Source organism: Vulpes vulpes, chromosome 1 (assembly GCF_048418805.1).
Source record: "Vulpes vulpes isolate BD-2025 chromosome 1, VulVul3, whole genome shotgun sequence".
Lineage (NCBI taxonomy): Eukaryota > Metazoa > Chordata > Mammalia > Carnivora > Canidae > Vulpes > Vulpes vulpes.
This window is the reverse complement of record NC_132780.1, coordinates 65,771,359-65,786,900: the sequence shown is the minus strand read 5'-3', so window position 1 is coordinate 65,786,900 and position 15,542 is coordinate 65,771,359. Positions and strand designations below refer to the sequence as shown.

The window sequence follows — 15,542 nt, the reverse complement described above, 5'->3', positions numbered from 1 at the left end:
TGGATGTCAGGGTGCAGTGCACCCCACTTCTCTGGCACGTTTCCACTGCCTTCTCACTTCTCCCATATGAAAACTGAGATGGGCGGGGTCTGGAGATGTCCTCCACCCCTTCTGAAACATGGCTCTGGGGCTCTGCTCGTCAGAAGGTTCTGTGCATGGGGTCTTCAGTGGTGTCAGGCTCATCTTGGGGTGCCTGGGCTCCCACTGAGTGCTGGTTTCTGAGATGTTTATTAAACCCATGTTTGTTATCTGGGAAATTTTAATCCAGTTGGGATTATGATACACGAGTCATTTAGCCAGAGTTTCCATAAATGGGGACCCCTATTGGGGCACATCACCTTTTGTGTGAACACTCTAGCCCTAGAGACCCTGAGAGTCCTCAGGAGGTGGAGGTCATTGCTTAGCCCTTTTGGCAAGCAGACACACTGCGATGTGGGCAGCCACACATGTGTGCAGGCTCATAGATGGGGCAGAGGGGTTCATGGATGAACCAGGCCCGGGAGTTGTTTTCACGTGTTCTGTGGCCTGATATGAAATGGACCCATGAAGCTCGTATTCCCATGTGCTTGAAACTGGCAGGTGACTCGGTGGTGGTGGACTTGGGAAGCACAACGCGCTGTGTGTCTAGCCAGTCCTGTGGTTAGCCTGCATGGAAACCTCATGGTTCAGGGTCCTACTGGTCAGGTGTCTGCATACACTGCATGTCAGGGAGTGTCTTTTCGTCTCCACCTGAGGCAGTTTCCTTCAATAGCTCCTCCTTGTCAAAGATCCGTAGGGTAGAGAGAATCCAAACACACATACCTTTATTTTCTAAACTGAACACAAAGCTGTCCAAGCAAAACCAGCCCGTAAAGCCCTGGAGCACGTGATGAAGTGTTTGGCACCAGCTTGGTCCCAGTGGGTAGATGGCTGCTGTTGATATCAGGAATTTAGAGGAGAAGAGGGTTCATGTCAGTGGAACTAGGCAGTAAGCATTCCTAGAGAAAAGGAGCTTCGAGCTGCTTTATCAAAAGTGGGAAAGAAAGGATCCCTGGGTGGCTCAGCGGTTTGGCACCCACCTTCGGCCCAGGGTATGATCCTGGAGTCTCAGGATCGAGTCTCTGCATCAGGCTCCCTGCATGGAGCCTGCTTCTCCTTCTGCCTGTATCTCTGCCCGCCCCCCTCTCTGTCTCTCATGAATGAATAAATAAAATCTTTATTTAAAAAGTGGGAAAAACTAGAGTAGGGCAGCAGATACACCATGTTTGGGGAGAAGGGTGAGCTCCTTGAGCAGCAAAGCACAAGTATAAACATAGGCTCATAATTACTACACCTAAGGATGTGTCTGGGAAGAGCTTTTATTCAAAGAAGACAGAAACTGATATGGTTTCCTGGTTTCTGTTTACATATCCTGTTGTACTGTTAGTTTTTTTTTTTTTTTTCCTAAAGAAGATAGGATTTCTAGTTGCAGTAATTAATTGTGGTTCCAAGGGGGGAGCATATATGTAGACTTTTCTTCAAAGATTCTGCCCTTTACCAGAAATCCTGTGCTATGACCATAGCCTCCTGAGCCAGGCTCATACTGGCTAGGGCGTGGGAGAGGATGACAGCAGAGCAGGAGGACAGAGCCGCTCTAACTCGCCACCAAAATAGATTTTGGATCCCAAACACAGTGTTAAGAGATAAATGTGAATCATGACAATCATGAATGAACCCCATTCCCTTCTTGGCATCTCCAGACTGGATGCTTTCTAAATATGAAGTAGAATAATCATTCCAGAATCTTAAAACATCTTCACCCAAATCCTTGAAATGACAGGAGACTTTGTGGCGCCTGTTTGGTTAATGGTTGGTTGAGTTGGTTTAATAGTTAATGACTTAGCTCAGGCCCTCAAGAAGTAATATATCACCTTAATATTCCATCCCGATGGCCAGTACTCCCTTAACTAGATCAATTTCTAAAAACTACTCGTAGCCATATACAGTAGAATGGATTTTTCATGATGCAAATGTGCCAGATGTCAATGGCTTCTGTCCTTGACAATTTATTTGTGAAATAGTGTTTTTAAAAGTACAAAACCAAAAACCGAGTATAGAGATGATCTCCCATTTCTTGTCCTTGTCCTTCATTCCTTGCTGAAGTGAAGGCTCTTCCCTGCTGGCTAGTGGATAAGACTGTAGGTGTTTGCTTTTTATTTTAAAAGGCAAGGAATATTTTAAAATCCGTTATCGTCGGTTGGGTAAAACATTGTACATCCTGCACCTGCACAAACCGCAAGACTTCAACTTTGTTATGTTTCGTTTTGGTGTCGGCTAAATGTCCAGACACCATGATTGTTTTGAAACTTGATTTTGAAAATTCTCTTATCTGGCCCATTACCACCATCCTCATTTTTGTGCACTTCCAAGTTTGATATGGAGCACATCAGTGTCTTTCTTCATTCATGCCATCGCAAAGGTTTTTTTGAAAATGAGAACACTAAAGGCAAGGTCTGGGCTCCCCTTGCTAGACATTGACTCTAGTCCACTCACCTAACACCCTGACCCCAAGTGACAAGTCGCTGACCTCTATCACCTGAGGGGAGGTCATTTTATCTTCACTGGAAATGAGAAGAAATGGCCCAGAGCAAAGCCTGGAGGAGCCGACCACTGAGTTCCACCTTCTCCTTGGAACAGAGGCCACTCCAAACCACGAGGAGCTCACTCTCTCTCCTTTATTCTGAGAGTGTTGATGAGCAACAAGGCCAGTCCAATTCCCACTGCTCTTTGGACAACATAAGTCAGGATGATGTCATTTGTCTTCTTTGGATAGTTTTCCCTTGTGCATCAGCTCTCTGTGGGAAATGGGCTTTGGGAACTTGCTGTGTCACCTAATCATTTGGACACTGAGGAATGCATATATAGGGAATCTTTTGATATTTGAAAACTTCAGCAACCATATCAGATGTGCCCCAGAGGGTCTGATCCATTTCTTCATCTCTGGATGCAAACCCCACAACTCAGAAATGATGGGAGGGCGAGTCCCAGGAGGAGGGCCTTGGTTAAGGGGTTTGTGTACAGATGCTCTGAGGTGTAGACTTGGGGGTTACAGGGACACAGATAGGAATTCTGTGTGAAGGGTATAGTGGTCACAGCCGTGGGCTCTGCAGTTGGGGCAGGGGCTTGGAGCCTCCACTGCCCTGGCCTGATGGATGTCACCCTGCCTACTGCTTCTGAGGGAATGAGGGAGACTGTCCAGGCCTCAGGGCTCTTGTGACATCAGCTGAGGACATGTGGGTGAGTTTGATCAGTGCAGGCTCAGGGCATGGATGGGTGGCACGTGCATGTGGGCCACGATCACACTGGCACACCGATGGCAGGGGCACTGGGAGATTGTCTGTGGTGTCATCTGTAGACATTCTGGCAGATTCCTGATTCAGCTGGTCAGAGTATCGCTTCTACCTCTCATCCCCCATGTTTGTCTTAACGTCTCACCCCTAATTGTAAGACCATAGAGGTGGCAGAGTGGCCAGGCCCCTGCTCCATGGGATCCCTGGGTGGGAGGGGGGGTCCCTGCAAACTTGAATGGGTCAGCCACAGCTCCTGGGAAACGTGTCCCCCAGGAACAGCAGCACAAGGCTTCACTTGCCCTGTCACGTCCTCAGCTTTTTGGCCTCACTTCATTTCTGTGTTTGGGGCTCATTGTCGCCTGTATCTGGGGAACTGAAAACCTGAGTGATTCTGGTTTGTGTTTTGGTGAGACTCACTGATGGGTGATTGGTCATCCTGGCATGTCCCTTGGGCCTGTTTCCTCTAGGTTGTGGTGGGTCAGCAGGGTTCTGCTGCTGTCACTGTTGGGTGGCTCCCGGCTTCTGCAAGACCTGCTGTCCCCTTCCTTCCACAGGGGGGGCTCATTGCTGACCTAGTCTGACCCAGCCAGACAGTGGGCAGGCTCCCAGGCCCAGTGCGTCTGCCGATGCTGAGGATGCTGACCCAGGGCCCCAGCAGCAGAGCCCATCACGGTGCTGACTCCATGGGGCCCGCTCAGAGGCTCAATAGCAATGAGGAGACAGCAGGAGTCACCTGTCAGCATGCATGACAGGCTGCAAGGAGAACACTTGCTTGCTTGTCACATTAAGAGTTTAGTGACACATAACCGCATTTGCAATCCCATCAAGGTCATCAGTGCTATAAAATATAACTTATGAGCACACCATACACTGAAAGCTTATTTTCTATGATGGTAAAGTATGGATTTGCACGGGGTTGCAGTTTGGAAATACATAGGCTGTCTGTCTTGTTGTCAAGCCTGGTGTTCTTTCTGGAATTCCTCACAATGGCTATGGAAGAGGTAATATTGCAGAGCGAACTAGTGGAAGTAAAAAGAAATATGCTGGTAGTGTGAAAGAAAGTTTTCTCTATTTGAATGGAAAAGCATTCCTTAAATGACATCTGTTAAACAAAAAAAAACAAAAAACAGAAAGCAGGAGCATGTGGCTGAACACCTGACAGAGTCTGTTTGTCCCTGGACTATCTACTAGGTGTGCCTTTGGTCCTGTCGTGGGGCTGGAGCGAGCTGCTTGTTCTTCCTGCCAGCCTCGGACCAGGAGGATGCCAGGCTGCCAGACAGGGGATGGCTCCTCCCAGAATGGCGCCCTGCTTGGGGAGCAGAGAAGGCCCGGGCCCACCCCCCCGGGTCACCCTGTTCCAGGCCCTGGTTGTGTAGCACCAGAAGGACACATCAGTCTCCACGCAGAGGGCATCTTGTCTGATCACGATGGACGGGTCACAGGTGCACGGTCAGGGCGCCATGCGCCATGCGGAAGCTTGGAACCACTGTTGTTATGTCTAGGTTTATAGTCATACTAGTAGACCGGAGGACCTTTGTAACTCAACTATATTTCTGGCCACAAGCGTGGCTTAGCTCCTATAGGAAGGTAATGTTACGTCAATAAATATTTCAGAAATAGGGCAGCCCCCGTGGCGCAGCGGTTTAGCGCCGCCTGCAGCCTGAGGTGTGATCCTGGAGACCCAGGATCGAGTCCCACATCGGGCTCCCTGCATGGAGCCTGCTTCTCCCTCTGCCTGTGTCTCTGCCTCTCTCTCATTCTGTGTTTCTATGAATAAATAAATAAAATATTAAAAAAAATATTTCAGAAATAATCTCACAAATACAGCCTGTGTATGGGATCGATTGGCGGAGGGCGTGGCAATGAATTAATACAGATCAGATTCAAAAACAAGAAGCGATGCTCTTGCACAAGGTAGGGTATGAAAGTGATCTCCTGTGGACGTGCACAGCGCCTGGCCACAGATTCCAGAGTGCATGTGAGCAGGTGCGTGTTGTCGGAGTTCACGCTGGCTGGGCGCTGACTCCGTGGTGATTCCGAGCGTCCCTTTCTCAGTTGCCTTATCTTTGCACAAAGATGTGCTGTTTCCTGCTGAGGCTTTGTCCTCCTGTTTTAGGGAACTGCAGAGTGGAGGCCGTGGCGCGATGTCAGGTCACATGCACACGAGGGTGCAAACAGCTTCCTGAAGTCCACAGGGGTTCAAATGCTCTGAGAGTAAACATTTGACGGTTAGTTATTCTTAGTGGTCTTAAAAACACTCCACCTAAAACACATTGTCAGTTTGGCAACATAAACAAATTTTTGCTCAAGAGAAAATTCAACTGAGAGCGGTCGTTTTGTTCTCCTGAGTGATGCTGGGGAGAGAAAATAGCGTGCCTTGAATCAGGAAAGCCTCAAAAGGACAATAATGATAATCCGAATGCTTTGTAAAAACATTTACTGGACACCATGCCCCATTGAAACATCAACATGTGTCCTCAGACACTTCTTGTTCCACAGCGGGCGGCAGGACCATCCCCTGAATATGCAATGACTGTGGAAATACTGTGTCTCCTTGCTCAGGCCATCAAGAACCCTCCATGTGTGCTTGCCCACGCCTCGTTTTATGAGCTCCTTTGCACTGAACATATGGTTAATAGATACTTACTGAGCGAGTGATGACATAGCGCTGTCCTCAAGAAATGTAGGAAGACTCGGGAAACATAAACACTTGTCTTTAGGATAAATATTCACAATGAACTTATCAACGATTCCAAATTCTTAGTGCACTTTGTAGACTCAGATGACCTAACCAAAAGAGAATTAAAATCAAGGGCAAGAATTTCTGGAACGTCAGAGGCCAGGGCCTCCACATGCCAGCCCTTTGGTGGCAAGGATGGTGTCTCTCTGCACTTCTTCACGGGAGTAACTGCAGAGTCCCACAGGCACTGGCTTCCATGCAACCATGATTTCTGACGTGTGTTACTGTTACCTAATCAGAGCATGGACGCAAGCCTGTGAACTTCTCTGTTTCGAATAATGAAAAAATGTTGAAAATGTGGAAATATGAAAATAAATATATAAAATATGTAAATACAGAAAAGATGGAAACCCTAGAGTCAGGACACAAAAATCAAGGTTTTGTTTTTAAGATTGGAAAATTTCCTGTTTTTTGTTTTGTATTGTTTTGTTTTTTCCTAAAGGCTTTCATCTGAGAGGGACCCTCACTGATGGTCTCCAGTATGGACTCTGAAATCTGTGAGCCTCACAAAAGCGTTAATAAGGATGTGCTTCTCGGAGGCAGGGGGCCCTTGCCTGTGTCATCACAAAGCAGGGCTCAGACCCCAGTGCCAGGCTGGACCCTCTCTTCCTTCTGTGGCTGCAGGGCAGAGGCCTGAGTCCCTCTGCAAGGGTGGGCTTTGAGGAGTGAACAGAGGCCCGTGTCTTGCAAAAGACATTCTCTACATACTTGCTGTGTTGAGGCCCAAGTTAACCCCAGCTGGGACACTCCCCGCCCACACTCCCCCAACCCCAGAGTGCTGTGTCCTCCCTGATTCCCTCTGAGGTCATCCCTGGAGGCCTTGGCGGTCCACCCTGGCATCCCTCTCAGTAACCCTGTCCCTGGACCATGGTGACCATGGGTCACTCTGAGACCATAAGTCAGACTGTGTTACCTGCAAATCCCCCCGAGTTTCTCCCTGTGGCTCCCGGCACCCTGCATACTGGGGTCCTGCTCCCCTCCTACTGAGCTCTCCAGCCCTCTGCTCCGTTGCAGATGCTCTGGCTCCGTCCGCCCCTGGGGAGGGCCGGTGCATGTGGGAATGACTCAGTATTCATATTTGGTGGCAGTGCCATGACTCCAGAGCCTCTCCGCTCTGTGCTTCTCTCCGTGTCTCCGATGCTCTTGCTTCACCAGCCGTGTGGGTTAGGTGCTCTACACATTTCCTTCTTGTCTGTGCCAGATTTTGTGTTTTAAACAATGAATATCAAAGAGATTTTATTTCTTGTTGTTGTAAACGATTGCCTATGTCTGTGCCCTGTACATGTGAAATAACAAGCGTACAACTGGCAGCCCAAACTCCAAGGCATTCGCTGTAGATGCCTGAGAGCTGGTGAGTCAGGTAACCCTACAAGGCCACCTACTCTGAAGGAAGGACCCGGTGGATAGGCCTGGTGCCCTTCCCACTTCGCTGACCCAGGAACCCACGTGATCACCTGTTGGACAGGGCTCAGACCTCACCTGTGGGTCAGTGTCGGCTGACATGGGTCCGAAAATATGGGTTTTCTCCATATAATGCTTTCCTCTTGATGGAGGTCTGGGGAAGCAGCCATCATTCCCCACTCAGTGGCCATCCCGGGTGTGGCAGGTGCCAGCAAGGAAGGGACTCCCGCTTGCGTTGATTCAGAGAGCGGTGTTAGGATGTGATTGGGGCAGAAGTCCTGAAGATGCATCGATTTCTGTTTGAAAGAGAAATGGAAGAGAAGAAATGGTAATTTCCAGACAAAAAGCTTCTGTTTTTGAAAATAAGGACGTTTCACAGGAAGTGAGGAACTCACTCATTTTGAAAGGCAGCAAATCAAGTGATCTTTAAAGTGTTCCAACCTTAACCAGGCGCCCCCGAGAGCCAGGCGGTGGGTGGACGTGGGCGGCTGACTGAGTGCGTCCGCGGCCTGGGTGAGCGGCTGTAGAGCAACGACAGTGACCACTGGACAGTGAAGCGTACGCACTGCGGTCCCAAACCAGGATTAGCGCTCAAGTGTTTTCACGGAAACCCAATTGGGTGCCAACGATTTTACTTGGATTCTGCAGATAAATGGGATCAACAGAGCATCTTCAGGCTAAGCCACATGCTCTGTTTCGCCACAGATTTGTAAATAAATTAGTGTAGTGACTGCTTGCAGCTTTGAGAAGGGCAGTGTGGTTTCCTCTTTCCCTACAAGCGCGTCTCTAAGTGGCTGCGAGCCGTCTGCCCGTGGACACCACGCCTGCGCGCCTCGTGGGGCCACCCTGCACTGTGCCTCCGGGCCAGCTTCACACTCGGCCGACAGCTGTCCTGACATAAACAGTGACGGTGTCGCCATCGTCGAGCCTTGCGGGCTGTGGTTTTAGCAGCAGCAGCTTCAGGGCGGCTGTGGAGCTGTCCTGGGGCCTGCTGTGTAGGGGGAGAAGGAGGTGAGCATGGAGCCAGGGCCCCCGGGCCCGTTGTTGGGGGTCATCCTGTTGGCATGTGGCCCCCTGGACCCCAGAGGCCGCGTGCACATGGGTCTGCGGGCCCCAGAAGCCCTCACCACCACCGCGGCCCCCGCCTGTGTGGCTCTGACCAGTGGCCCTCAGCACAGAGACAGAGCCTGTGTCCCTGCTTCCCCGTGGGAGGACCCCACCCCCTGCGCCTTGGGGACGCGCTCCCTCTGCCTCGGGCCTGTTGCTGCTTTTGTACATTTGCAGGACCTGGTCTGTTTCACGACATTTCCATTTCGTGCTTCTGTCACTTTACGTGCGATGAGAATTTGCTCAAAGAGCTCTGAATTTTTTCCTTCTGATTTCGTCTTGTTTTACATTTTCATTTGCCTTCTTTCTTGAGAAATGGCTTTGAGCTATGATCGATCCATGTCCTGCAGTGACAAACAGCATTCCAGGGTGACTAGGACAAGGACTCTCCGCTCCAAGAGGGGCGTCCTCTCAAAAGTAGCCACTGAACAAGGCGACGGCACCTGGACTGGGACAGTAAGTGGAGGCCGGGCCCCTTCCCCCGGCTGCCTCCCCTCCCCTGCCCCTCAGGCCGACGGACTCTCAGGGACCATGGGACTGAGTTCCCCATAATTGGGACATAGCACCCCCATTCCCGAATGCTTATCCCCCGGCCCCCCAAGTCCAGGGAGGTCAGGAGCCTGGTCCTGCCAGGTCCTGCCAGACTCAGGACGCCCACTCCATCTGCTGCGACGGCTACCGCGGACCCAGCACGTTTGTTAGGGTCTCAGCGAGTATCTGTGGGGCGAGTGCCACGTGTGGCCTGAGCGTGCCCCCCCGCAGGCGGACTGGTGTGTGCAGATCCTGCTAAGTGTAGCCAGCGCGTGGGCCTCGGAGTGCAGGACGAAGCTCGCCTCCAGGAAGCTTTGCAGGTGTGGCGGCTTTGTCTTTCTGAGAACAACTAAGTTTTTATTTTCTTTGTTTAAAAGGAAGTTCAACATCTTTGCAAATAAAAGTGAAAAGTGTTCTTTTTTGGACCAAAGTACCTCTGAACTACAAAGTAGAGCCCATACCCACGCAGAAAGACCGGTGCCATTCAGTCTGTGTTATGTAACAGCAAGAAAGGGCTTTAGCGGGACTGATGTAGTATTTCTTGTTTTAGAAGTAAATTAAGCATTTGCTTTAACTCTTTTTTGCATGAAAGAATCCTAAATCTTTCTCATGCCCGCAGTCTTGGTTTCCCAAAGTGTAGGTGTCATTTCTGACTAGAAACTGCGTGCGGCTTTACTCCGTGTGGGGGTGTGTGATTACGGTAGCAGCAGAAACACCAGCTGGCTGTGTCCCCTCTGAGGTCATGCCCTCCACACACAACACAGGCACCGTCCTTTCTTAAAGCCGCTCTGTGCTGAGGTCAGCCACATGCTAGGCCTTCCCAGACTTCGCGGTCTTCCTCACCTTCAGCACGTGCCTCCCCGGATGTGTTGAGGCTCATGAGTGGTGGGGATCCCAGGGATCGGGGTCTGCAGGCACCCGGGGCATTGGGCTCCTGCGCGTTGGTGCCTGTCTGAGCTGGATGGGTTCTCTTGGGCAGCAGGGCTCCCGACCACCCCCTCCGGGGCAGGGAGCCGGGTCGGCCTGTTGTCCTACTCAGTCAAGCAGCCTCCAGTCCTATCGCTCACAGCTTCGCTGCCCTTGAGAGCCTCCGCTGAGGCCGCGGTCCTCTGGCCGGATGCAGGAGGTTCTTGCGGGTTCCAGATCACGTGTGACACACCTGCAACCTCCCAGAGAGAATAGCTAAGTAGACCATTATTTTTATTCAAAAGGAACATTCTCCAAATGCTGTGCATTTTCCTTCCAGAGTAGAACCTACCCTTTCAGTTGCCTGTCATCTTCCTCTCCCCGATGGGGACTCACATCTGTTCTCTGATATGTGTACGTAATGCGGTGGAGACCGGCATGAATAGACTCCTGCTATCAGCAACTAGCAAGTACTTGCACAATTATACCAGAAACTCAATTGTCAGGGGGGAAATTTATGAAAACTGGAGAACGTGTGACGGCATAGCATGTCATTGTCTGGATGACCAGCCTGCCCTGACAGCACCTCCGCCCTACCCATGCCCAGCGTCCGGAAAACAGGCCCCTGCTGCTCCCCTTCTTGTCCTCGTCATCCTGGAACAGGATGGAGAATAGTGTGGGGAGTCCAGGGCGTTCCCAGCCATGCGAGTGTGTGAGAACCAGGGCTGCCGGCCGGGTGGTGTCTAGCAGGAAAGGATGTTGTAGGAAGGTGAGCTTCCCATAAACACAGTCAGTCTTGAGCCCGTGTGGTCTCTGGACTCAGCCTCGTCTTGCTCCAGCAGAGCAACCTCAGGGCACCTCCTGATGCTCCTGAGCGCCAGGACTTCATACGCAAGGTCGGCCAGTGGCAGCACCAACCTGAGATCGCTGCACGGATGATCAGTGCTGCAAATCTCTTCGTCCCGTGTAGTGATTTAGTAAATGTTAGATACTGTCATTTACAAGAATCATGATCCAAAAGGGGTGCCCAGGTGACTCCATTGGCCAGGTGTCCAACTCTTGATTTTGACTTAGGTCATGGTCTCATGGGTCGTGAGATTGAGGTTGGGCTCTGTGCTCAGTAGGGAGTGTGTTTGAGGATTGTCTCCCCCTCCACTTGCCCCTCCCTCCCTCACGTGCCTGCACATACACATATGCTCTCTTTCAAATAAATAAATAAATAAATAAATTAATTAATTAATTAAAAAAATTATGGTCCAAAATCAACATATGTATTGCAGTGTGCTCAAATGACCATTCACCTGAGCTCATTAATATTAAGGTACCACAGCATTCTAATTTCCAAATATTAAACTTGTCTTTCCATGACAGAGAAAGAGCTCTTTTACTCTGTGGGTTTTGTGAAATATGAAAAAAAATTGTATGTGCGTTATTTCTTTAGGTTGTCCTGGTGCCAAAAAGAATGAATTTCTGACAAGCATCTTGGACGCGCTCTCTACCGACATGGTGCACGCAGTCTCCGACCCCTCTTCCTCTGGCAGGTACGTTACATCAACGTGGAGCAAGGATCTGAGAATAAGCCCCAGTAACCTGAGAGCTGGAAGCCGGTGTAGCCGATAGGTCTCTGGGGCAGGTCAGCTTCTCAGCACTGCAGGAGCCCTCTCCCAAAATTTCAAGTTGCTCCGTGTGTCTGGGGGTGATTTGTTTAGCGGGTTTTCCCTGTGATGCAATTAAGCCACTGAGGGCCGTGTCACAGTGGGCAGAGCCAGAACCAGTGATCCCAGCCATCCCACCAGGTGGTGGCAGGCAGGTGGGTGGGAGGCAGGAGGCAGGAGGCAGGGCCTTTGGTTCTGATAGCTTTGAGCCTTGGGTTTGCATTTCAGAGCTATTGAGTAGACTTTATTTTTAAAAAAGATTTTATTTACTTATTCACGAGAGACACAGAAAGAGGCAGAGACACAGGCAGAGGGAGAAGCAGGCTCCCTGCAGAGAGCCCGATGTGGGACTCGATCCCAGGACCCCAGGATTATGACCTGAGCCACAGGCAGACCTTCATCCACCAATCCAGCCAGGTGTTCCTATCAAGTAAATTTTAATACTTGGAATTAAAATGTTGGATTTCAAGTTTTCAATACCCTATGTATTTACTATAGAAAAACCCACATAACATAAGGCTTACCAACTTAAGACCCAAGTGTACAGTGGCATTATTTACGCTGACACTGCTCAAAGAGGGACCCTGAGACTCTGGACGCGATCCCCCTGGACACATGGCAGGTGTTCTGCACACGTGGGCTTGGGCTTCGGGCTGAGCCTCTATGGTTCCCCAAAGCTCTTCTGTAGCTACCTGCAGGTGTGAGGGAGCTCCCAGCGCTGCCTGGACCTGACTTCACAGGACTGGACCCTCCTGAGAATTCACAGCAATTTATCTCTTTCTTCTCAGAGGGAGGAGAATCTTTCTGTGTTTATCTCCTCGAGCACTGGCCTTGCTCCCTACTCCTGCCTGCAAAGCCCTGATAATCTCGCCTCTTCTGGATGATCTAAAGCTTTCTGGTCTCCTCAGCTGATGGGCTCTCCTCTCTGTCTCTTTCCTTAGGAGTAAGATTCAACAAATGAAAAAGAAAGGCAATGCTAATAGAAAATGTTATAATCGGGCAGTAAATTAAGCTTAAGAAAGCAAAAAAAGAAAAAAAAAAGACCTATATTTCAAGTTGACACATTCTTGGAAAGAGTGCTCTAAGCTGAAAAAGTAGAATTGAAGGCAGTAAATGAACTGGTGCGAGGAGCTCCCCTGAAAGTCTGGAAATACTCAGTAGTATCCCAACGCCCCGATACCCGTGAGCATTTCTCCTAAGTTACTTCCTTCACACCCAGGAACATGGGCTCCTCCAAGCCGGTAGAGTCTAGACAGTGGCAGCCGGTGGAGCAAAAGGGCCCGTAGGGGCTCGCGCCCTGTATTTGTCCTCTTCCCCTTAGGGAGAAGGCACGCTCTGACATCTGGGACATTTTCACAGGTGTGGCACAAAGCCAGATCTTCTGGGAGAGTTTTTAGTGATTTGTATCTTAAAATATCAAACTTTGTTTTAATCCAAGGGAAGAGGTCTAGTTACCTCTTTAAGATGTATCTTTACTTGCATCTTTTGTTACCCCGTGGTATAAAATGGGATTGTTGGTGAATCCCACTTACAGGAGTTGAGACCCTTGGGGCCCCAAGCTGACCTGCCAGCTCCTTGGAGCCCAGAACCTGGGACAAGGGGGCTTCCGTCCTTAAAGACTTGGCTAACACTGAGTGTGTCATATGCACGCATAAACTCATGGTGTCATCTGCAGTTCTGAAACCAGCGTGAAGTATTCTTGCTAAATTCCCTTCTCTAAATTATGTTTAAAAATTGCTCTGCAGAATGGCGAACCGCGCAGGCTTGGGCACCCACGCTGTAGGCGTGATGAGTGGGGCACCCCGTCTAGGAGAGTTGGGGTGCACGGTGCGCCCTCCGTAGACGGGCGAGGCCGGGGAGAGGCCTGCCGCACCTGACGACCTTGTGTGCTCTTGCAGGCTCTCAGAACCCGACCCCAGCCACACCCTCGAGGAGAGGGTGGTCCACTGGTACTTCAAGCTACTCGATAAGAACTCCAGCGGGGACATTGGCAAAAAGGAGATTAAGCCCTTCAAGAGATTCCTTCGGAAAAAATCAAAGCCCAAAAAGTGCGTGAAGAAGTTTGTCGAATACTGTGACGTGAATAACGACAAATCCATCTCCGTGCAAGAGCTGATGGGCTGCCTCGGGGTGACGAAAGAAGAAGGTAAAGCAAACGCAAAGAAGCACCCTAGTAAGAGCCTTTCTCGTTGTTTTGTGCTTTGCGATGCGTCAGGTCTTGACACCTGCTCCGTTGGCTTCTTTAAGCGTAGCTTGTCCTTTCCGTCTGAGGGGGCCTCTTACCTGTAGGGCGTTTGTCCGTAGAAATAATAACAGACCAGTCGTAACCCATCAGAGGGAGAGGCTGGTCAACAGGGGCGAAGCTGAGCGTTGTGTGAAGACGCGCCCTCTGGCTCTGGCCATGGTGGCGACGTTCCAAATGTGTGCGACGTTCCCAAATGCCAATCTGGAAACTGCTGGGAGTCACTCTACGCCCCTGTGTGTGGACCAGCCACACGTGCAGGCCAGCTCATCGGCAGTTGCATTAATTCCTGTTACCCAGACCAGCTACGTCGATAGTTGAAAACACCCTGTTAGCTGTTTCACCCGCCGAGCACGTCCTGTGAAGGTGGCCACACCGACTGCCATGGAGACAGACCTACAGTAGCAGGAGCTTGCTGGCTGCATGCATGTGGTGGACTCGGTTTCCCCATTTGCACAGCGCACGTGCTGGGAGGCTTTGCAGAGGCGTCACCAGTGTTTCATGATTCTGTTCTTCTACTACCCATGTCGGTAACACCTCTGAAGGAGAAACCAGGCTTGAGGGTAGAGTCCAGGGAGTGAGTTCATCGTGTCCCGCGAGGCCCTCCCAGGTCTGCACTTGACTGTGCAGCTGGCCCTGGGGCGGCTTCTGAAGCAGTGGCTCCCGTCTCTCCTTTGTCCCTGTGTCCCTAGCTCTTTTCACAATGGTCATTTGCCACCATCCCGCTCCACGGGGTCCAGGCTGGATCTGTGTCCCTGCTAATGTCTCTGTGAGAAGTTAGTCTTAGAAAAACTAGGCTTTGCTTGGAAGCCTTGAGTGCAGGGTGTGTGCGACGCTTGCACCTCATGCCATCCTGGAAGAATCTGGAGCAGAGGCCAGTGGCGAAGATGCGGGGCTGCCCTCTTGGCTCACCCTGCAGGGTGCAGGTGGGAATGGAGCCAGGCTCAGAGTCTCACAGTTGGCAGGCAGGGGGAGGGCGCACCGGGGCTGTGACTGTGTGCCAAGTGTGGCCCTTGGACCGGGGAGGCAGCGCGGCGCTTGGGCTGAGGAGCCTAGCGGAGGTCTCGGTGGGAGGGATGTCTGGGTGCAGCCATCAGGATGTTGAGGGAGACCTAGTAGGTACCCTGACCAGCCCTGGGGACGCTGTCCTACCTCAGGCCCTCGGGCATCTAAGAAGCCAGCGGGTTAACCCTGCTCGGCCAGGGAAAGCGGCAGCCTGACAGGCACTGTAGCTGCGTGACGGCCCAGAGAAGAGCCTCAACTGGGCAAATTCACACTGCTGGAGGGGGGCTGGTTGTCTACCTGCCTTGGGGTGATGGGGGGGGTGCTGGTTGTCTGGTACCTGTCCTGGGGGTGATGGGGGCATGGGGCTGCTTGTCTGGTACCTGCCCTGAGGTGATGGGGGTGGGGGACTGGTTGTCTGGTACCTGCCCTGGCGGTGATGAGAGTGGGGTGCTGGTTGTCTGGGCCCTGCCCTGGGGTGATGAGGGCAGGGGGCTGGTTGTCTGGTACCCACCCTGGGTGATGAGGGTGGGGGGCTCGTGGCCCAGAGAGTGAGAGCCGCACAGGGGCTCTGGATGGGCTGCTTTGGATCTGGGAAGTGTGATCCCAGGTGAGTTGTTTGCTGTCTCTGGGGACCGGCTCACCTGGTC

At 51.2% G+C, this 15,542-nt stretch overlaps 1 protein-coding gene across 3 annotated transcripts in view; it reads left to right on the top strand.

The window, feature by feature from the left end:
- Positions 1–15,542, top strand: part of SMOC2 (SPARC related modular calcium binding 2) — a 160,911-nt gene that overhangs the window by 138,797 nt on the left and 6,572 nt on the right. For 2 of the 3 annotated variants that reach the window (XM_072765889.1, XM_072765909.1), the window contains exons 10-11: positions 11,435–11,534; positions 13,547–13,821. In XM_072765889.1, coding sequence (XP_072621990.1) covers positions 11,435–11,534; positions 13,547–13,821 — 375 coding nt within the window. The remainder of the gene's footprint in view (positions 1–11,434; positions 11,535–13,546; positions 13,822–15,542) is intronic. The other variant, XM_072765897.1, reaches the window with a different exon arrangement.